General features: G+C 51.2%; 1 protein-coding gene and 1 non-coding gene across 5 annotated transcripts; both read left to right on the top strand.

Annotated features, from left to right (window-relative positions):
- Nucleotides 1–461: 461 nt before the first annotated feature.
- KHDC4 (KH domain containing 4, pre-mRNA splicing factor) lies at nt 462–21,650 on the top strand. Of its 4 annotated transcripts, none has more exons than XR_010068807.1 (14): nt 462–563; nt 2,656–2,887; nt 3,752–3,880; nt 5,403–5,482; nt 8,004–8,056; nt 9,140–9,306; nt 10,696–10,907; nt 12,030–12,090; nt 12,849–12,906; nt 14,002–14,252; nt 15,191–15,349; nt 17,298–17,382; nt 18,232–18,317; nt 20,953–20,977. XR_010068807.1 is itself a non-coding variant. In XM_063316560.1 (14 exons), the coding sequence occupies exons 1-14, from the start codon at nt 517–519 to the stop codon at nt 21,153–21,155; spliced, it is 1,842 nt and encodes a 613-aa protein (XP_063172630.1). In that variant the 5' UTR covers nt 462–516; the 3' UTR covers nt 21,156–21,650. The 4 variants fall into 4 exon arrangements, 3 of the variants coding, with proteins under 3 accessions (XP_063172630.1, XP_063172629.1, XP_063172631.1); XM_063316560.1 differs by having other exon boundaries at nt 17,270–17,382; nt 20,962–21,650; XM_063316559.1 differs by having other exon boundaries at nt 17,270–17,382; nt 20,953–21,650.
- On the top strand, nt 10,095–10,221 carry LOC134506908 (small Cajal body-specific RNA 4). Its single transcript, XR_010068840.1, has one exon. It is a non-coding gene; the product is annotated as a small Cajal body-specific RNA 4 (non-coding RNA).
- Nucleotides 21,651–22,152: the final 502 nt, after the last annotated feature.

The raw sequence follows: 22,152 nt of genomic DNA, 5'->3' as shown, positions 1-22,152 counted from the left end.
GACAACCGCCCCGGGAAAGGCGGGCTTCGGTTTGGCACATGAGGGCCGGGAGCCGTGGGAAAGGAACTGACACGCATGTGGGTTCTCCGGGGCTGGTGAGGAGGCTCTGGGGTGGGGCCTCAGCCGGGCAGCCCGGAAAGAGGGCGAAGGTTATTTCTGTAGGGGAGTCCGTGCCGTCCTGGTTCGTTTTCCTCGAGTTACGGCCTGAAAGGAGCTTCTCAGATTCAAATCCATCGGACCGAACTGCGGTTGCCCTCAAACCTGGGTTTTTCCCCCTCCCTTTCCGCGGCCTCTCATAGGCCCGGAAGGGGGAACCCGGAAGTCTAAGGGCGCCTATCACTCTACACTTTTTTGAGGGCGTGTCTCTGAGCTCCTCGCTCCCGCGCGCTGTTCCGTTTCTCAGGCGACCCTTTCCCGTCGCTGCGACAACAGCCGGAAGTGACGCCGCGGCGGGGCGGAAGTGGCGCCGGGAGGGGAAGTTTCTCCGCGAAGGAGGCGGCGGCGGCGGCTTCAGCCATGTCAGCGGGCGGCGCGGGGCAGCGAGAACCCGGGGCCTCGGGCGGGTGAGGACGGCGCCCGGGGAGGCCGCGGGGACGGAGGCCGGGCGGCGCGGCCTGGCGCGGCGCTTGAGCGGGGCCGGCTTGGCCTTCCGCAGCCACCCCGGGAGCGGACTACAACTCCCATCAGCCCCGGTCGGGGCGCTCCCCGGGGACTGGGGCTTCGTTTCCCAGCCCGGCATCGGGCCCCGGCCCCATCATCCCCCGCCCCCTCTTCAGAAGGGCTTGGGGGGCACGTCTGAACGGGCTTCCGTGTCAGGGTCGGGGGTGCCCCGATCCCCCTCTGGGCTGCCACGGGGGGGGTGCGGGGACCCCCGAGAGCCGCGTGAACCCCCCCGAGGCTGGTTTGTGCCCCTCCAGGGAAAGCGCGGACGGGGCCCCTCCCTCCCTTTCCTTGGGGGGTTCAGGGCCCGCCGGACTCCAAGGAAGCCTCGGGGGGAGCTAGAAAAAGTCACTGGGGGGGGGAAGAAGACCCTCGGGAGGCAGAGCCTGAGCGGGGAAGGCCTGAACAATAACTTTGCTCCCCCCAAAGCAAAACAGCCCAGTGGTGACGGCTGTTAAGCAAATCGATGCCTCAGTGGGATCCTTGCTCACCCCCTCCGTCATCCCCCCCCCCGTCTCGCTCTGCTGCTCCTTGGTGGCAGGGGGCTGCGACCCTCCGGAGAGGCTCTGGGGGCTGAGGGGCCAGGTGGCTGAAGGCCGGTGGGCAAGACGACGATGCCCGGTGGGTGGAGCTCATTTTCCCTGGGTTGGGGAATGGGGGGGTCTTCCTAGCTGATTAAGCACAGCTGCCCCTCAGCTCCGCCGGAAGAGGGAGGAATTGTGCGCTGTGTGTGTGTGTGTGCAAATGGCCCCCCTTTCTAACGTACGGTCACTCACGCCTGCTGAACTGCTGGGGGAGGCGGGCAGGGCTGGGGGCTCTCCTGGGCTGCCTCTTCAGGGGGTGGCCCGGCTGGCCATGGCTTCAGCTCTGGCTCCTCCGGGCTGTGCCGCCCTGAGCCTGGCAGTGACTTCACAGCTTTTTTTCCTCCTCCTGCGCCGGGTTGGCCTCAAGGCCGCTTCTTTCCCCCCAAGCTTTGGGTCTCCCGCCCTGCCTTCCCTTCGGGCCTCTCGGGGTTGGCCGGACTCGCTCTTTCTGCTCGGGGCTGCCTCGGCTTCCCAGCTTCTGCTCGCCTTCTGGCGGCCGCTCTCTGGCCCTCCGGGGTTCGTTCGGACTTTGGCTCCAGAGCTGCCTCGTCCTCCTTTCCGCCTCCTGAGGCTCCCAGTGACTTCAGCTCTTTTTCCCTCAGGAGCTGCCTCTCCCTTCCAGGCCTCCTGCTCTCCTTCCGCTTTGGGCTCCTGAGGTGGGCAGCAGCTTCAGCTCTTTTTGCCTCAGGGGCAGCGGCTCCTTTGGGCTCCTGAGGCGGGCAGCGGCTTTGGCTCTTTTTGCTGGCCTTTCCCTCCTCTTTCCTTCCAAGCTCTTCTCCTGGCAGCCTTTCTTCCTTCCAGCTGTCCCTCGCGGTCTCTCTGGGCGATCTGGCCAAACTCCCTCAGCCGTGGCCCTCTTTATACGTTTCCCCCCAGGGGTGCTCTCGGCCGATTGGTGGAGCGCCTCGGGGGCCCAGCTTTTGATTCGCCCTCGGTCCAGCCCTTTCATTGGCTCTTCGGCCCCTCTGAAAAGCAGGGCGCTTGCTAATTCTGGGGATGGTTTCTCAGGAGCCGAAAATGGAGAATTTGTAAGCAGCGGGGAGGGGGGGACCAAACATTCGCACTCGGTACTTTTGTTGCTCGGCCCTCTCAGCAGCAACCTGTTTGTCTGCTGATTTGGCCTCCCGCTGAACTCAGAACAACAAAATAACATTGGTTGGAAAGCAAACATTAATTCCGTAAACCAGTGTTTCTCAACCGTGGCCACTTTAAGGTGGGTGGACTTCAACTCCCAGAATTCCCCAGCCAGCCTTGCTGAAACAATCTAGCAGTCTAACCGAATTAATAGACTAAATAGAGACGACAAATATGAAGCGTTCCAGAATGTCAGGATGGGGAGGATGATTTGAGAAACAGGCCCAACTGGCAGAAGGAATTGGAAAAATAAGTTGTTTTTCCCCCTAATTTCCAGGCGCCGGAGCAAATGGGACCAGCCTGGGCCTTCCCCAGCTCTGTTTCTCCTTCCTGCCACCACCCCTGTGGCCGGCCGGCCCCTTCAGGGCAGCGGAGACGGGATGTCGGGCCCTGAAGGCTCCGCAGCCCCTTTAGGAGCCCTCGACGCTGCGGCGGCCGTGGCAGCGAAAATCAACGCCATGCTGATGGCAAAAGGGAAGCTGAAGCCGACGCCGAATTCAGCAGACAAGGTGAGCGGCCGGGAGGGCGGAGCAGATTTGCGCTTGCTTGCCTGCGTATTTGTTTGTTCCAGCGACGGGGTGTATCTTCCCAGTTCCCAAATAGCTTGCCCGAACTAGGCCTGTGCTGCCTTGGGGGCTTAATTAATTAACGTATGCGTGGATCTTTTCCTGACTTGGGGCCACATCTGGCGTGAGATAACACATCCAGGCTCGACCGCGATGATGCCAGAGAACCTCTCAAGGACAGGTTGGGAGAGTTAATCCTGCGCTGCTGAAGGCGTCCCTTGGGCCCTCGGACCGCTCCCTCGCTAAAATGTGAAGAAGGATCTCCAGTGTTGGCCTGGCCCACCGGGGAGGGGACTCTGAAGCCTCAAAGTGGATCTGCCCTCTTGTGGACCCTTGACGTAACAAAGGGGATCCACTGAGGCTGCAACCTGGAAACCTGAGCGTTTGACACCGAGGCTTTTTTATTCTCATTATGACCTACCGTGAGCTAGCTCGCAGGGAATAACTTTGAATGTTTTTAATGTTTATATTTCAATGATTTTAATGTTTATATTTTGCGCTTGATTTTTCTGTAAACCACCCAGAGTCCCTCTTTTGGGGGAGATGGGCGGTGGCTAAATTTGAGCAATCGATCGATCGATCAATAAACTTGAGCCAGCTCCTAAAATCAGGGCTGCAAGGAATGGGGAAAAAAAAGAGAACCAAAACCCCTCTGCTCCTCTTGGCTTGGTCCTCGTTCTTCCCCAAAGGAAGACCGTCTTCTGTTCCCTTGGGCCGAGCGGAAAAAAGAAGCTCCAATCATGTGGCAGGGCTCCAGCTGTATGGTTTTTACATGTTTTGGTCCTCCTCCCTTCTGATCTTTGGCAGCTTCAAGCTCCGGGGAAAGGTCCGGCCACGAACAAAAGCAAAGACGACCTTGTGGTGGCTGAAGTGGAAATCAACGACGTGCCGCTCACGTGCCGGAACCTCCTAACAAGAGGACAGACGCAGGATGAGGTCTGTGCTGTGTGCCTCGTTCAGGGGGCCACCCCAGTAGCTAACTTCCCGTGATCACAGCTTGGTTGGCTGGAAGCCCGCTGATGCCTTCTTGGGGGATGTTGGATCCCTCCCACCCCTGTTCCCTTCGGTTTTTATTTTTCTACAGGAAGTCCTCGAGTTACGACCATTCGTTTAACAACTGTTCAGAGTTGTGACGGTGCTGGGGAAAGTGACTTGTGACCGGTCCTTGCTTACGACTGTCACAGTGTCCCTGCGCTCACGTGATCAGAATTCGGGCGCTGGGCAACCAGCATGTATTTACGATGGTTGCAGTGTCCCAGGGTCATGTGATCGCCATTTGTGACCTTCCTGGGGGGCTTCCAACAAGCAAAGGCAATGGGGGGGAGCTGGATTTGCTTAACTGCCTTATGACTCGCTTAACGACCATGTCAAAAAAGGTTGTAAAGTCGGGCGTGACTCACTTAACGACTGCATTGCTTAGTGACAGAAGTCCTGGTTCAAATTGTGGTCATGAGCTGAGGACCACCTATACTGCTAGACTCTGTCCACGTGCCTGCGCATTGGGCAGAATAACCCTACAAGCAGAAGAAATGGTGCCGTTTCCCTTGACTGTCCCTAATTTTCCAGTGGTTGAACTTAGCCCTTGTCATCTTTGATCATTACCTTTTATTGATTTTTATGATTTTTTTATATTATTATTGATCTTTTATTGATTTCTTTATTTGATATTTTTTTTTATTGTGATTTTTTTTTGTTTGAACGTTGTGAGCCACCCAGAGCCGTTGAGAGCTGGGCAATAATTATAAAAAATTATTACGGCCTTCCTATTCTTCATTCAAGCCACGACGGGGCAGCCGAAGTGCGGTTGAACTACAACTCCCATCATGCATCTGCATTGGCCAGATTGCCTGGGGGCTATCGGACAGCCACACTTGGTCAGCTCCGATTACTCTGCTCTCGCTTTGGCATTTGCACTGAGGATTTTCTTACCCTTTTTCCCCACGCTGTGAGAGATTAGATAGCGTTACCTATTTTTCATTTTGGCGGGAAAGTCTCCCCAGGGATTCTCATTCAGCTTCCTAAGAATAAGCTTTGACTGTTTGTAACTCATTTGGCGAAATCTTAGAAGGTAGCTACAATTTTGAGAGCCTGTTTGGGGTCGTGGTTGAGGCACCAGGCTAGAGACGGGGAGTTCTAGCCCCGCCTTGGGCACAAAGCCAGCTGGGTGACCCCGGGCCAGCCACTCTCTCTCAGCCCTAGGAAGCGGGCAATGGCAAACCCCTTCCGAAAAACCTTGCCAGGAAAACTGCAGGGACTTGTCCAGGCAGTCCCTGAGAATCAGACACAGTTGAACAGATTTTTTAAAAAAGCTAAAATTTGGGGGTTTGCCAGAAATGTCTCGCTGGGCTGTGTGGGAAAGGGAACAATTAACAGGAGTTTTGGGTTTCAGTGGCGCTTTTCTTACATGGCTGAATCATTATTTCTCTCTCCCCCTTTCTCCTACCCCCTGGGTCTGCAGATAAGTAAGCTGAGCGGGGCAGCAGTCTCCACTCGAGGGAGGTACATGACTGCTGAAGAGAAAATAAAAGTTGGCCCCGGGTGCGTATTGCCGTTTGTTTTCATTTCTTGCTCTCTGATCCATTTCCAAAGGGGTTTCGGAGAAGAATTGCTTTATCCGAAAAGCCAATCGTGGGATTGACATCCTAAACTTTCATCCAAGATGCATGCATGCATACACTCCTTCCTTCCTTCCTTCCTTCCTTCCTTCCTTCCTTCCTTCCTTCCTTCCTTCCCTTTCTCTCTCTCTTTTCTTCCTTCTCTCTCTCTCCTTTCTTCCTCCCTCTTTTCTCTATCTCTCTCTATTCCTTCCTTCCCTCCCTCCCTCTTTCTCTCTCTCTCTCTCCTTCCTTCTTTCTCTTTCTCTTTTCCTTCCTTCTTCCCTCCCTCCTTCTTTCTCCCTCCCTCCTTCTTTCTCCCTCCCTCCCTCCTTCTTTCTCTCTCTCTCTCTCTCTCTCTCCCTTCCTTCCTTCCTTCCTTCCTTCCTTCCTTCCTTCCCTTTCTCTCTCTCTTTTCTTCCTTCTCTCTCTCTCCTTTCTTCCTCCCTCTTTTCTCTATCTCTCTCTATTCCTTCCCTCCCTCCCTCCCTCTTTCTCTCTCTCTCTCTCCTTCCTTCTTTCTCTTTCTCTTTTCCTTCCTTCTTCCCTCCCTCCTTCTTTCTCCCTCCCTCCTTCTTTCTCCCTCCCTCCCTCCTTCTTTCTCTCTCTCTCTCTCTCTCTCTCCCTTCCTTCCTTCCTTCCTTCCTTCTGTCCTTCCTTCCTTCCTTCCTTCCCTTTCTCTCTCTCTTTTCTTCCTCTCTCTCTCCTTTCTTCCTTCCTCCCTCTTTTCTCTATCTCTATTCCTTCCTTCCTTCCCTCCCTTCCTCTTTCTCTCTCTCTCTCTCCTTCCTTCTTTCTCTTTCTCTTTTCCTTCCTTCTTCCCTCCCTCCTTCTTTCTCCCTCCCTCCTTCTTTCTCCCTCCCTCCCTCCTTCTTTCTCTCTCTCTCTCTCTCTCTCTCCCTTCCTTCCTTCCTTCCTTCCTTCTGTCCTTCCTTCCTTCCTTCCTTCCCTTTCTCTCTCTCTTTTCTTCCTCTCTCTCTCCTTTCTTCCTTCCTCCCTCTTTTCTCTATCTCTATTCCTTCCTTCCTTCCCTCCCTTCCTCTTTCTCTCTCTCTCTCTCCTTCCTTCTTTCTCTTTTCCTTCCTTCTTCCCTCCCTCCTTCTTTCTCCCTCCCTCCCTCCCTCCCTCCTTCTTTCTCTCTCTCTCCTTCCTTCCTTCCTTCCTTCCTTCCTTCCTTCCTTCCTTCCTTCCTTCTTTCTTTCTTTCTTTCTTTCACAACCCATGGGATGACGTATGATGTTTCTAAGTCAGTGTTTCTCAACCTTGGCAACTTGAGGATGGGTGGACTTCAACTCCCAGAATTCCCCAGCCAGCCTTGCTGGTCCAAGTGCTTAGCGATGTTCAGAGGTACCAATCTAAAGCTGGAGTTTTTTTCAGAGTAGGTGGGCCCACCACATTGTTGGCACCTTCCTAAAGAATCAGCATCTTTTTCTGCCCTTCCGTGCTTTCCTGAGAAAGTGTGCTTTTGAGTTAAGGAGGCCCTAACAGGACTACACACAATGCTTTGGAATAGGCACGGACAAGCTTTCAGCGCCTCCTTAGCTCAAAAAATGGATTTGTGCTGTCGGGTGGCGTGAGCCCCTGCACCTGCTCCAAAGCATCTTTTAAACTTTGGATCTGAAGTTTGTGCACCCCTGTAAGTGTTAGCAGATCTGCCTTTTCAAGCTCAGCCGCTGCCAGATATGTTCAGTCTAAAAGTTTTCAATCTATACTGTCTATTGGTATAAAAATTGGAGGACTGATGAAGGTGCTGGCCTAGAAACCAGGAGACTGTGAGTTCTAGGCTTCCCTTAGGCATGAAAGCCGGCTGGGTGACTTGGGGCCAGTCCCTCTCTCTCAGCCCAACCCACCTCGCAGGGTTGTTGTGGAGAAAATACAAGGCAGGACTATTAGGTACGTTCACAGCCTTGAGTTGACCCAGATATCCTTTTTTTTTCTTCCTAGCCTTTCTCCTGCAGTTGCAGGGTCAGATAGATAGATTGATAGATTGATAGATGATAGATAGATGATAGATAGATGATAGATAGATGATAGATAGATAGATAGATAGATAGATAGATAGATGATAGATAGATAGATAGATAGATAGATAGATAGATAGATAGATAGATAGAGGCAGGGTAACAGTCCAATAATAATAATATCATAATTAGGTGTAGTGTATGAATCCACCCCCTAGGAGAGTTAATTTCTAGAAGAACCATGTCAAAGTACTTCCTTACTTAATACTTCATTTCATGTAATAGTTCCTTGGTGTCCCCCAAGTGACGTTTCAAAGTGGTTTATAAGCTCTTGTCTGCCTGTGGGATTTACTCAACGCGCTTGAAAAAGAATCACTCTTCCCAAACTCACTAAAAGACATTTTTGAAGCCCTGGTGGGGTTAATGTCTCAAGTGTTAATTTTGGTTTCTTGTTTGTTTGTCTGTTTTAAATGAAACGCACATTCTTTTTTTCCCCCCCTCTAGTGAGCGTCCACTGTACTTACATGTCCAAGGACAGACAAGAGAACTGGTGGACAGTAAGTCAGTTCTGTTTGGATTCTGTGGGCGGAAATCAGAAAATGGGATTTTGGTTTGTCTGAGAGAGGCTAGCATTTGGCCAGCAGTTTTCTGGCTGCGTTTAAAGGCCATTTCAATGTTTAAAAAATACTGTGTTAGTGAAATATAACAACCGGAAGATATGATGAAGTACAGTGAAAAACGTCGCAGCGGTAATAAAATCAGAAGAGAACAAACAAAATAATGTTTGAATGGGTGACATTTGAAGAAACTAAAAATATATCCATCAAGTGTTAATACAGAACTAGCTCAGTGCTTACTAATACGTTAATTAAATCTATTAAATAATTAGATTTAATTGAATAATACGTTAATTAAATCTAGCCATATAGAACATATATTACTCCATCTTCTCAGTTTTGATATGGTATGTTATTTCAAGGAGACAGTATTTATACAGGTAGTCCTCGCTTAACAACCATTTGTTTAGCGATGGCTTGGACCTACGACCCTGCTGAAAAAAACAACTTACAACTAGGCCTCACGTGACCGTCGCAGCGTCCCCAAAGTCACGTGATCACAATTTGGGCGCTTGGCAACTGGTTCACATTTATGACCCTTGCAGCATCCCGCGGGCGTGAAATTGCCATTTTCGACCGTCCTGGCCAGCTTCTGGCAAGCCAAATCAATGGGGAACCGCGTGATTTGCTTAATGACCACGTGGTTTGCTTAATGCCTGCAGTGTTTCACATAATGACCGCTGCAAAAAAGGTAAAATCGGGTCAGATTCGCTTAATGACCACTTTGCTGAGCAGCCGAAATTCCGGTCCCAGTGTGGTCGTTAAGCGAGGACTACCGGTATAATATACTTAGATTCTTAATATTCTATTCTTTAGATGCCTTAGAGTATTGAACATAGATTACAGCAAGGAAAGGTGGATATTCTATCAATGTTAATTATAGTTTCAGATATTAACGTTATAAGGGTTTGACTTTTCAAAATTAGGCATAACGTTGAAAACGAAAGGGGAAAAAATGAAGAGTGTACATCAAGGGATTTGTTTTGTAATAAAGGTTTTGGTCTTTTGCTTTTTCCTCGACAGGAGCCGTCAACCGAATCAAAGAAATCATTACTAATGGTGTGGTCAAAGCAGCAACTGGGTCCAGCCCCACCTTCAACGGGGCGACGGTGACCGTCTACCACCAGCCTGCGCCCGTCACCCCTTTGCCCCCGGCCGTCGGGCAGAAGCCACCCTTCCAGTCTGGGGGAGTAAGTATTGCGGGAGAAGGAAAGGATGCCTATGCATTTTTCCCGTCTTTCCCAACGGAGCAGATAAAAAGCCGGCATGGCAGACTGGGCCGATTTCGTTTCAATTTGGATCTGTGCTTCGGCTGGCTTGCTGTGTTGGGCAAAGCTGGTCATTGGGGCTGAGTTGGGCATCTCTGGGTATTGGACTCCAAACATGCAGGGCAGAGATTTCTTTTCCCTTTTTGGGGGGGGGCACAGGTGTTTTCCTTTATTCCCCCCTCCCCATTTCCCTTTCTTCCCTCCTTGAACAATGTTCCTTGGCTTCCCACCTCAAAATTCAGGGGAATCAAAATGCAGCTGTGCTGTTGGAGGGAATTGGGGGGGAGGCCAGAATAAATGTTTTTAAGGGGCTCCGTTTGGACTTTGGACCACGGATTGCCCGCCCAGTCGGTGTGCTGGGTCTGTTCGATTTGAGTTCTCTTGCTGGAGCAGCCTTTCCCAACCTCTTGACTCCGGAGGAACCCTTGAAAGATTTCTCAGGCCTTGGGGAACCCCTGCCCATGCAGGCTCAAATAGAGGCCAGAAGTTGCAAGATTATGATATGCATTTCATGGGCAGGCCTGTCTAGATGCATTAACGGTGTTCTTAAACTGAAAATAAAGAAGGAAACTTGCCTCTTTAATGGGAAGTTGCCCAGATTTGAAATAATTTTTTCAAATAATTTCAGATCTGGGCAACTTCCCATTAAAGAGGCAAGTTTCAGTCGGGATCTCCCAGGGAAGCTCCCGTTCCTGGCCGAGAGGCCCTGGGCTAGAGGATTAAGAAGGCCTGGCTTGTTGAGCAGGGCAAGGCCGATACCATCCTCTTAAAGAAATGCAATGGAGAGAGGGGTCCAGCTTACAGAGAGCAGAGACCTCACTGTGCCATTCAACAACATCCTCTGCTTTTCCTTCAAGAGAAATCACCAGTCGGCCCCCAAAGAGACCATCTGGCATGGTGGCAAGCCCAACGTCCTGTGCATTTTTTATTCTTCCCCGTTCTGGACCAAATGGAACGCATACGAGCGAATCTCTTGAGGTGGGAGGGAAGGGCCATCTCATTCATTCCTCTTCTCTGTGATTCTCTTGGGAATGAAAGACCAGCACTGTCTGTGGGGTCTTCACAGCACCTTTAACCTTGTTTGCTTAACACCTGGGTTTGTTAAATCCCAAACTAACTTAAACCAGTTAGGCCTGAGTTAAACATCGTGTGCGAACACAGGCCCTGACTCATATGCCACACAAAACTGGGTTGGCAGAGCCTGCTCAGACCCCCATAGGAAAAAACTGAGGAAAGAAAATGAACTAGCATGCTGCAACGTGTGGTGGGAATCCCGTCTCCCGGGGTGACTTTGGACCTGTGTGTTTGCAGATGCACTATGTCCAAGACAAGCTGTTTGTGGGCTTGGAGCACGCGGTCCCCACCTTCAGCGTCAAGGAGAAGGTGGAAGGGCCGGGCTGTTCCTATTTGCAGCACATACAGATAGAAACGGGTGCCAAGGTGTTCCTCCGGGGGAAGGGCTCCGGCTGCATTGAACCTGCCTCTGGTCGAGAAGCCTTCGAACCCATGTACATTTACATCAGGTAGGCAAAAGGTGCTGGCAGGATCCTGCCGGCTTCTCATTTAGCTCGACGATGCTGCTCCGGCAACAGCACGGCGACGTTAAGTCGATCGGCTCGTTTGGATGAACGTTCAGACCCGTGCGTCGGTGCGTGGGTTCGTGCATTGCGTCCAGCTGTGGTTGGGCTTGCTCAGTTTGGGCTTTTCCCAGGGTGTGAACGTGGCCCTTATTGTGGAGTAGGGCTAAGCGCTTTGTGCCCTGGCTTAGTGGGATGGAGGTGCCAGGCCACAGGCTTTCCACATCATGGTTTGGGCACCACGCAGTATATTGGGACCAGAGAGAGCAGTTCATAAGCCCTGTTAATAACTCGGAGTGCTTGGCTGTAAAACATGGCTGCTCATAATGTACAACCCCAGGAACAGCTTGAGTAGAGAAACCAGCACCTCTAAAACATCCTAACCTGGGTGATTCCCAGGTGTGTGGCTTTCCGCTCCCAGAATTCTTTGCAATGATCACGCTGGCTGCAGAGTCCTGGGAGTGGAAGTCCATACGTGGGGAAACTACTGAAGTTGAGAAATGCTGCTGTAAAAAATGTACAGGCAGTCCTCGACTTACGACCATTCATTTAGCGACCGTTCAAAGTTACGATGGTGCTGGGAAAAGTGGCTTGTAACCGGTCCTCGCATTTACGACCATTGCAGCATCTCTGTAGTCACGAGTTCAAAATTCAGGTACTTGGCAACTGGCATGCATTTACGACGGTTGCAGTGCACTGGGGTCACGTGTCCACCATCTGTGGCCTTTCCAGCCGGCTTCCAGCAAGCAAAGGCAACGGGGGAAGTTGGATTCACTTAACGGTCACATGATTCACTTAGTGACCACAGCGAAAAGGTTGTAAAATCAGGCATGACTCACTTAATGACCGCCTCGCTTAGCGATGGAAGTTCCAGTCCCAGTTGTGGTTGTAAGCCGAGGTCTACTTGTAATAATAATGCTGGGAACCTGGTGGCCACCAAGTGCGGCCTTCTAGGGCGTTGGTACCTTCGTGCTCCAAGGTGCTTCCTCCTGCTTTAAAATTGCTGGGGGCCCATATAGGGTTACTTCTTCACACCTTGTGCTGAACTTACGCATGTTCCTCTTCCAGCCACCCCAAGCCGGAAGGCCTCGCCGCAGCCAAAAAGCTTTGCGAGAACTTACTGCAGACCGTAAGTTACCTGTTGTTTTTGTCCTTCTTGGCCCAGATGGCATTGCGCTTAATCACCCTCCCACTTTCCTTGCCAGTCCCACTGAAAGGGGTCGCTTCTCCCCGAGCAGAGACTTGTTGTGACCTTGTGTGGATGCTGCTGGGAGGGGATGATGGTCAGAAAGCAGTTCCTGGAAAGGAGTTCCTGGAGTCGCCGAGGGGAGGGCAGACATCTCTCTCCATGCTGGTACTGGTTTCAGATCAGCATCTCCCTCCCGCAGTGTCCATCTTCCCTACCTACTTAGCTAACCCCCATCTGTCTGTCGACCCGCCCACACGCTCATCCATCCATCCATCCAACAGTATTTATAAACTGCTCCGATCTTGGTTGGCAGTGAATTCAGGAATAAGGGATGGTTCAAAACATCAGCATAAAGGAAGCTGAGATGGCCACCAGGATGACATCGTCCAAATATTTGGGACTACAGCTCCTAGAGTTCCCAACCGGCACGCTGGCCATGATGTCTCCAATTATGGGAGCGGCTACCCTGGTCATCTTGAAAGCGCTGGATTGGGGAAGGCCGTCTTAGCGCATCCCTCCCCTCCACAGGCCAAGTCAGTACGAGACAAGGTTCAGGACGGATTGGAAAACGAAATCATTCCGTGTTTAAGGAGTTAGAACAGTTGCCACCGGACTGGGAACGTTTACGCAAGTCTCCGATGAAGGCCGCGGGCCGGTTTGTAGGCTCCTAACTGCAGAATCTGTTGCTTTCCTTCAAGGTCCATGCAGAATACTCGCGGTTCGTAAACCAGATGACCACTGCGATGCCGTTAACAGGTCTGTCTTGAAAAGACCGGCTGCTCAACAATTTAAGGCTTCTGGCTGGGGGGTGGGTTGGCCCCAGAAGCGCTGTGGGCAAGGTTTCAGTGGCATCCGGCAGGGATTGGATGGCTAAAATGAAAAATAAGTTGCTTAAGGGGGGGGAGGAGAAACTACCCCAAAATGAAGCTGAGCTAACCAACATAAATGTACTTTGGGAGCATTCAGAAATGCTTTCCAACCTGAAGGCACTTTCTATGGAGAAGGGATAGACTCCACCCCACCCCACCCTGCAGCTCCTGAGATTGTGCTGTTGAAATTCAGGGAGGAAACAGCCCAATTTTGCCAGTGGGATTGTGTGTGTGTGTTTTAGGTGGGAATGGTAGTGACTTGCTTCTGATCCCCACGCTCAACATTAAACTGTTTTCCCACGGGCTAATTTTTGGCCCTTCTTTGAGGTTTTGGAAGGTTTTAAGGGGGTTGAGAATTCAGGGCTCCACAGCATTTAACTGCCCTTTGAGTCTCTTTAGATAAAGAGTTGATGGGCTCTCCAGTTGTTCAATCCAGTTCTTCCCAGCTTTGAGCTGCATAGTCATGGAGAAGAACATTTTGCAAGAGAGAGTTCAAAACCCGGTTCTTTCTCGGTTTGGTCTCTCGCGTGCCAGACCCCCAAAGTGGGATCACCGAGTGGGTGTCGAAAGTCAGGAAGACGGCCTTGATGGAGATACCAGGATCTGTTCCCTGGGGCAAAAGGGTCTAAAGCGTTTTTTAAGTCCAGAGCAATCAGATAACATTCGGAAGCGGCTCAGGCAGACACCTTCCCAATCCACTGGAGTATAAGAAGGGCGGGGAGGTCCGGCACAGTCAGGCTTCCAAGATCCTGCCGTTATAGCCAATCTCAGTAAAAGCAGTTTTAGTGTTCTTGGGGAGTTGATTTCCCGGTCTGGCTCACCTAGCTGGCCAGCCCAGCAGGAAAGGCAGCGGAGGTGCGCTGTTCCTTCTCAGGGATCTCGAGCCTCTCAAAGCCTGAGATTTCCTTCTCTCCCTCTTTTCAATTGGGTTCAATCCGACCTCAACCTTTTCCGTTCCTGCTTTTCTCTCGGCTCCAACCAGGCTTCACGCAGCCGGCGACCATCGCAACTGTTCCTCCCCAGCCACCATACTACCCGCCCAACGGCTTCCAGGCCAGCTACCCCGTGGCTCCGCCCCCTCAGCAGCCAGGCCAGCCTCCTTACGTGGTGCCGGGCATCGGACCCCCCGCCGTTCCAATGGCGCCGGGGGTATTGGCCCTCCCCACCAGCGTCCCGCCCGTGCCCACCCAATACCCAATCACGCAAGTCCAGCCTGCTGCTACCACCAGCCAGGTAAGGCCCTGCCGCACCTGCTTTGAACATAATACTCGTTTGCACTTCCCCTTCCTGGATGATGACTGGGAGCACAGGTTCTTGCTGAATCCTTTGATGTGGAGAGCGATAGGACTCTGTGCATGTCAGGATTTAGCACGCCTGTCTGCAGCTCCTGTCATGAGTACTGAGGGTGAGCAGGAGGGGGACCCTATCCAGGGGGAAAAATGCATGCGTTTTTCCCGTGGATAGGGGCCCCCTCCTGCTCACCCCCAGTACTCATGACATCTCCTGCTTGCAACTGCATGCTCCTAGTGCAGCTGAACTGAAACACCATTAAGCTGGATTTGCTTAACAACTGCGGCGATTTGCTTAACCACCCATGATTCGCTTATGTGCACCTCGCAGCCAAGGCCGCAATACGTGGTGTGTTCCCTATGTAACGGCACGTGGGAAAGACCTTGGGAGATGGGGTGAAGAAATGCTGCCAAGGGAACGGTCAGATAAGGGGGAGCGTAGCCCGCAGCTGCATAGTGGGTGGGGCGAGAGGCTCAGAAGGGACCCTCCCTGGTTTCTTGGGCTGTAAAGGAGACGGGAGGATTGGACTTCCAGACTTGCAAGATTGATGTCGGCCTCGCGGGGTAAACCAGATAGGAATCACGGCCAGAAGGGCTAATTCTACTTTATTGTAAAGCTCCATTGACAGAATCCTGCAAATCTGAAAGTACAGTTCTCCCCCCGTCTCTTTTACAGCCCGAGAAACCAGGGAGGGTCCCTTCTGAGCCTCTTTCTCCACCCATTATGCAGCTGAGGGCTAAGCCCTCTCTTATCTGACCGTTCCCTTGGCAGCGTCTCTTCGCCCCATCCCGAAGCCGTCGTAAAGTCTTCCCCACATACCATTACACCCTCCATCTTACGTTCCCAAATGCTTTTTCCCTTGTTGGGGGGGCTCTTTCCAGACTCCGCTAAGCACTCCTTTCTTGCCCGCTGCTCCTGGAAAGACGAGCCTGCCAAGTGGGACGCAGCCCCCAGTACAGCCCCTGCCTCAGCTGGGCCAGAAGAGACGATTCACCGAGGAGCTACCAGATGAGCACGAATCCGGATTGCTGGGATACCAGGTGCAGTAAGCCACAACCGTTTCCTCACCCGCTCCCCAGTCCCGTTTTATCTTGCTCTCAGAGTGACTGTAGGCCTAGACCAGAGCTGATCTCCGGACTGTCATTCCTTCAAGGCCACCAAACATTAGCCGGGCCAAACATTTCCCTGTAGGTGCCAGTTCTACAGAAGAAGTGACCGTAGGATGGGTAGCGTTGGGCCAGAGGTCACAACGTGCCTTCTCGAGACTGGGGTGAATGGTCTTTGGGGCACGCCGGACCCATCTGGAGTTTGTCGTGGGCGCTGTCCCGAGATGGCTGCAGCAGTGAACATGGCTGGTCAAAAAATGCCCATGGGAGAGGTTGCATCTCCGATAAGATTTGCGAGAGGCAGAAACCAGCTTTTGCCTCTCTGAAGTCGAGGGCTGTACCTGAGATGCGAGGCCAAAGCTTCGGGTTTCAAACCAGGTGTTAGCTGGTGGGCAGTTTGAATTTGGGCGAGGAGGGGGAGTTTGGGGAGGGAGTTTTAAATATTCTTTTTCAACATCAGCGTTTGTGGCAGATTTAAAACCTGCAGGCAAGGTTGCCTTTTAGTCTTGACGAATCCAGACGTTTCTTTGGAGGCCTTCGGAGGGGTTGATCTCGTTTAGAACAAGTCACTATATAAAACAGGAAGGGAAGCCCTCTTGCCACTTCATTGTAACTCACCGCAAGTTGAATTTCTCATGCTGGGGCATGAAAGCTACAGAAACACACACACACACACCCATCTCTGCCTGTTGCCAAAAGGGGTAACAAAAAATGGCTCTTTAAGCAATCTGAAGTTGCGTATGCTTAATTTAAAGCAAAGACAAAGCCTGCTTTCAAATGCCTAAGCTTCTCTCAAATGGACTGCAAGAACACAAAAAACCGGGCTGATACAGTTCGCTTTAATGAAAAAAACCGGAGGACTTTTTGTGAGCTTGCTTAATGAAGTGTTTCCTAACGTTTTCGGGGAAGACGACAATGATCTGTTTGTAGGGTTAGCTCATGTCTGTGTTGCGCTGAGTTCCCGTCGTCCTGTAACTATTGTTGTTGGGAACTGTGATTCAGTGGCTCTTTCCTGTATTGGAAAAACTAAACCTCACATTTAGTTCCAGCTGTTTTTTCCACGCACAATGCTCGGCCCGACAGTTTGGAAACTCACCGCCAACCGGGTTAGACAGAACCAAGCTAAGATACTGTGGCCTACGGACAGTTTTTCCCTTTGCATACCCTTACTAACTTAAAGGCATCAACCTGAAAGGAGGGAGAGAGCAAAATAAACGAATAAATAAAGGTCATTTATAATATGCTGGCTTGACTGATTGCTTGGTGAATAAGCATTCTTATTCACCCCAGGTGAGCCAGTTGTTACCGTACTTCTTTCACGGCTGGTGCATAAAAGCAAAACAACTCCTCTGTAGGAAAACTGCAGTTTTTTTAGAAGCCGCATGATTCAGTGCCTTCTTATTAAGAAGGGGCTTGTAATACTTCATACACCTTTAATTAAATTTAAATAGGAGGTCCGCTATAGCACTGCGGGGTGGGTAAAGATGGCTCAAATTCCCACGCACCTGTGAACTGTCTGGGTTTTTCTTAAGAAGCTGCAAAATTGCTCTGCCTTAGGCGTCTGAACCGCAGAAAAAGGAATAAATCGCTCTGATCTAGCTGGCGGGGTTTTGGAAAGAATTATTCCTGAGCCTTGCTAGCTCCTGGTCAGATTAATGTCAGCACCTACAGCATTTCCAAACCCATGTGCAAAAAGAACTCCCAAAGCTGTAGCATGCTGGCCGTATTCTTACTTAAGGAAAAACCAAAAAAGTTGGGCCTCCTGAGAAGTGTTTTTTTTTTTTTCATTAAGGAGCTAATAGCTCATGTCGCTGTTTTAGATTTGCTAATGCCGCTGTGTTTTTCTGCTCATAGCATGGACCCATTCATATGACTAATTTAGGTACAGGCTTCTGCACTCCGACTGAAATGGATGGAACAGGTTCGAAGCCAGCAGGTTCCTCAGGAAAGGAGAGAGAGAGGGACAGGTAAGCGTGCGTTTTGGCCAGCCCTTCGGGGTAGCCCAGGTCAAGAAAAACAGTCATGTCTCCCTCAAACGCTAGAACTACAGTGAGATAAAGGTTTAATAACAGAATCTTGAAAGCCTGACGGCATTTCCCCTTCCCTCCCTCATATACGGGCAGTCCTCAACTTACGGCTGTTTAAGAATGGCCCGAAGTTACGACGGCTTCGGGATGGGAGCTTTACGGCCTGTAAAGCACTTCCAAGCGTCGCAAAATGTCGCACTACCGCCGCCGCCCCCCCCCCCCCCGTGGTCACCTGATCGCATTTCGGGCGCTTGGCGACCGGCTCACATTTACGACCGGTTGCAGTGTCCCACGGTCACGTGATCACGTTTTGCAAGATTTTTGTACGTTTTCCAGCAAAACTCGCCCGTTGGGGAAGCTGGATTTGCTTATCAACTGCGGTGATTCTCCTGACAACCCATGATGCGCTTAGCAAACGCAGTGATTTGCTTAATGACCACCGTAAAAATGGTCACAACAGCTCTCGACGCTGCCACAACAGCCTTGCCGATGCTCGGCGGGCCCTGTTGGGCCGGCACTCGATCCCGCCCGATCTGAATCGGGCTTTGAGGACTGAAAGCAGGACTTTTGAATCGGGAGAGGGGTGGGATGCTGCGACCCTGGCCGAAACAGGAACCTCCGTCCCCGAGATACGATCTTGGCCTTTGCTGCTCCTCCTTCCCGTGACGCGATGCCAGCTGGCCCGCTTTGCAGGGGGGGTGGGAAGATTCCACAGGACGGGCGCCACCCGTGGAGCTCCGGAAACGCTCTTCTCAAGAACCGCCGTTCTCTCCGTGTGTCTCCCGACAGGCAGCTGATGCCACCGCCGGCGTTACCTGTGACCGGGATGAAACCGGAGCCCGACGACAGAAACGGGTCCTTGGGGGGCAGCAACGGTGAGCGTGCGCGGCCAAGAGGCTCGGCTTCTGTCTGCCTTCTGCTTCGGGATGCCGCCTTCGGGCCTGCTCTGGCTGGCACCCCCTCCTGGCCCTGAATCAAACCATATTTATTCGGTCAATGACCAGCAAAATTTAAAAGGAGAAAAGCAAAGTAAAACAAACAAAAAAATGCAATAATATACTACTGACTAATAAGATATATCACATCGTAATATAGCGTTCACTCTGCCATTACTGTTGCCTTAGTGGTTTGAGCCTAGAACTTTAGGAATCATAAAATAAAGGTAAAAATATACATCCCCTGACAGTTTATTAGCTGAGATATTTCAAATTTAAAAGTGTCTTTTAAAATAGGGAGTTACTTCTTCGTCTGGTTTTGTCTTATTTTCGTTGCAGCAACACAGAATTTGGCTACTGCACACCTAATGTATGGTGTTCGATCCTGAAGTAGAATTTTACGTGAAGTTCACGTAAAAATTTCCTGGATACCCAGGGAATTTATTTATTAGGGGCAAAATGTAGATTGACCTGATATCCTTGTAATATTTACAGTGAAGCAGTACCTGTGGGATGGTTTCTACTTCCTTTTCACCACACGGGCAGATATGCTGAGCTATAGGGACTTTGTTGTGCCTGTCTTGGAGTAGTGCAGGTGGAAGTATAGTGAACCTCCTGGCCCTAAGCCGCAAGGCGCCTTCAGCTTCTTTCCGCTCCGATGTAGTGGCCCGTGCCGGAAGATCTCCGTTCAGTTTAGCGCCTTAGCTTGCAGTGCAGCCCAGAATGCCTTTTGGGGTGGCGTTTTGAGTCCCTTTCAAGATCAGCAGCCCCAGCACACACAATCACAACCACACATACACACGCTTCCAGGAAAGGAGTCCTCAGCTCTGTGTAAGATGCCTGTCCCGTTCACCTCCTGCCCAGCTCTGCAAAAGTACCCAAAGCAGCATCAAATCTCCCCGTCACCCTCTCTGTCCTCTCCCTGCCGGCTCAATTCGGCGGCCTCCCCATTGTACGGTTGTGAGGATGGCGTCCGTTTTTCTCCAGAAAGCTGCATGGGTCCCTAGTTGGGCAAAACCAGGAAGCCCAGCTGAGGCTGGAAGGCGGCACCATCCGTGTTTTGAGGGCTGGGAGTCCAGTCAAAGACCCCGCCACCGCGAAGCCTGGCGAGGCTGGACCCGTCCAGATGTGCGGACACCTGTTCCCCAGTTTCCCCAGCTGCTGTTAGCGGATCCCTTCCTCTCTAGCTTAGGAGCATCAAAAAGGCAGTTGGCATTGGATCTCCAATTCTTTAAGGTCCAGTTCTCCTGGCAGACTTCTTGGAGCAGGAAAAATGAGAGGCAAAAATCTTTCCCCAGCTAGCTAAGCCAGCTTCTTCAACATGGACGTTTGGTCCCAGTTGCTGTTCCTCCATTCCAGGCATCCGCCTTTTTGTGCCTCCTTCCCTCCCTTCTTTTTTTTTTTAACCCATTCAGTCATGTCTGATTCTCAGGAACTACCTGGACAAGTCCCTGCAGTTTTCTTGGCAAGTTTTTTCAGAAGTGGTTTTCCATTGCCTCCTTCCTAGGGCTGAGAGAGAGTGGCTGGCCCAAGGTCACCCAGCTGGCTTCGTGCCCAAGGCGGGACTAGAACTCACGGCCTCCCGGTTTCTAGCCCTGTGCCTTAACCACGACACCACACTTGGCTCTCTTTTTCGAGGCTGTAGAAGGCAGCTAATGCTGCTATCTGGCTCCATGAATTTTTTTTTGTTTGATGCTACCTTTCTGACTTAAATTGGGCTGGAGATGGAGAACGTGATCTGAAATGGTTATCTGAACTGTCTCCTACAAGTATAAAATAATATAAAACAGCTTAACATGCAGTGAGCTGAGGTAGAAGCTCAGACTCTGCTGCAAAGTTTTTTTTTTTTTTAGCTTTCTGAGAAGAGTTAAAAGTTTGTACAAGGTCCCCGAGGTCCCCCAGCTGGCTTCGTGCCTAAGGCTGGACTAGAACTCACGGCCTCCCGGTTTCTAGCCCGGTGCCTTAACCACGACACCAGACTGGCTCTACCCTCTCTTCAGGAGCCTTCAGGAAACGAGTGAGCCATCCTGATCGTGCCAAGTGGGTCTAATGCCTCCTAGGGAGGCAGAATCCACCCCGTAATTTTGCTTTTTTGGACCCATAGGATTCAGTCAGGGTGTGGCTCCCGAGAGGTGTCTGGAGAGCAGGCGATGCCTTTTTGAAACATTCCGGGCCCAGAACGGTAGCCGGCTGCTTCCTTTTGTCGTAGATTCTTGAACACGGAGTTCACCACCGCCCAGCCTTGCTAACTTTACCTTTTTTCTTCTTTTTTTTTTGTGTCTTTCTTTTTTTTCTCTCTCTTCTCTGTTTTCTCTTACATGGTTCTGGCGGATCATAAACACACCGTTGGCGGACGCTGTGTCGCTTGACCACCAACCTGGGGGTGACCGCTGGTTCGGGGACTTCAAAACGGTGTCCAACTAACGTGTTTTTTTGGCTCTACTTGAAATTAACACATTTTGGGGGAATTGTTTGACCTTTCTCTTCCCTTTTTTCCCCCCCCCTCTTTTTGGGTTGGGATGGGGGCGTGGTGTTTTGGTTTTTTTTTTCCCCCCTCCCTTTCGTTCTTCTTTAGATCACCCAGCGAAGAAGATGAAACCGGGCGAGAAGGAATTCGGACTGGTGGCCTATGCCGGCGACTCCTCGGACGAAGAGGAAGACCACGGGGGTCTTAAAAATGCAAGTAACTACTCACAAACGTGGCGGTTAGGATACCAGTATCCTTCGTCGTCGCAGCAGCGGGCTAAGCAACAAATGCCATTTTGGATGGCCCCTTAGCCCCCGAACGCCGGTCGTCCGTCTCAAGCAATAACGCATGTACTTGATCAAACAGTCCCCGTGACATGGACCTCGACCCTGCTCTCTGCACATGCTTTGGAGATGCAGTACGCCTCCTTTGTGGCTGGGCTGTTTTCCTTCCCCCTTGCTACGTCTGCAGTAGAGAGTGACTTTAAAATCGCCGGCTTATTGGAACACAGTTGCAGATATCTGTGTTTGTGTGATACTTGCAAGGACCTTCCTCTCCCTGCGTTTCCTCCCGGACCTTCTTGAGCATCAGTTCTGGCCGTTGGAAGAGGCTGCAGCCAGGCAGCTGCCCCACTTAACCAGCTGGTGCTCCGTGTTTCTTTCCCTCTCGGGGAGGGAGGATTTTCCAGTTGTGTGTTAACGCTTCAGCCTTCTGAAATGGAAGATGAAAGCCATTGCTGGATAACGTTGACTCTAGAACCACCTCTTTTGGGACGTATTTCTGTTCCACCTCAGCATCTTTTTTTTCCCCCCCCCTTAACGTTGGAAAATGCAGTTTGCATAGCTGGAGGCACAGTCGGCTCCTGGTGGGATTCTTGCGGCTGGCTGATCAACCTTTAATTTCTTGGCCTTTCTCCGTTTTTACCAAGCCGCCTTGGGCAGGGAACAACACTCATGGCATCCCAGTGTGGGGGATTCAGAAAATGCAGATCTAGAATTGCCCTCTGTGTTTTTCATCCTGGCTCCCTCCATCCGCACGGTGTTAATTTTGGCATGGTTACGGTCTCCTTTCTGTTCCAAAATGCAAGCGGCAAAACCAAACTTTGTTTTGTGGTTGTTTCCCTCCCCCCCCCCTTTTTTAAAATGTATCTTCGGGAATTGGTAAAATGCTGTCATAGCCGAAGAGATATAATTCTTAGGATTGTTTTTATAGTGGTTCAAAACTAACTGGTTTTCGCCCGGACATGGTGGGCTGCTATCCAGCAAACGTCTTTTTTGGCATGACGGAATGCGTGGCCTTGGGAGTGGG

Source organism: Candoia aspera, chromosome 17 (genome assembly GCF_035149785.1).
Source record: "Candoia aspera isolate rCanAsp1 chromosome 17, rCanAsp1.hap2, whole genome shotgun sequence".
Taxonomy (NCBI): domain Eukaryota; kingdom Metazoa; phylum Chordata; class Lepidosauria; order Squamata; family Boidae; genus Candoia; species Candoia aspera.
The sequence above is the reverse complement of the archived record's forward strand: the minus strand, read 5'-3'. Positions and strand labels throughout refer to the sequence as shown.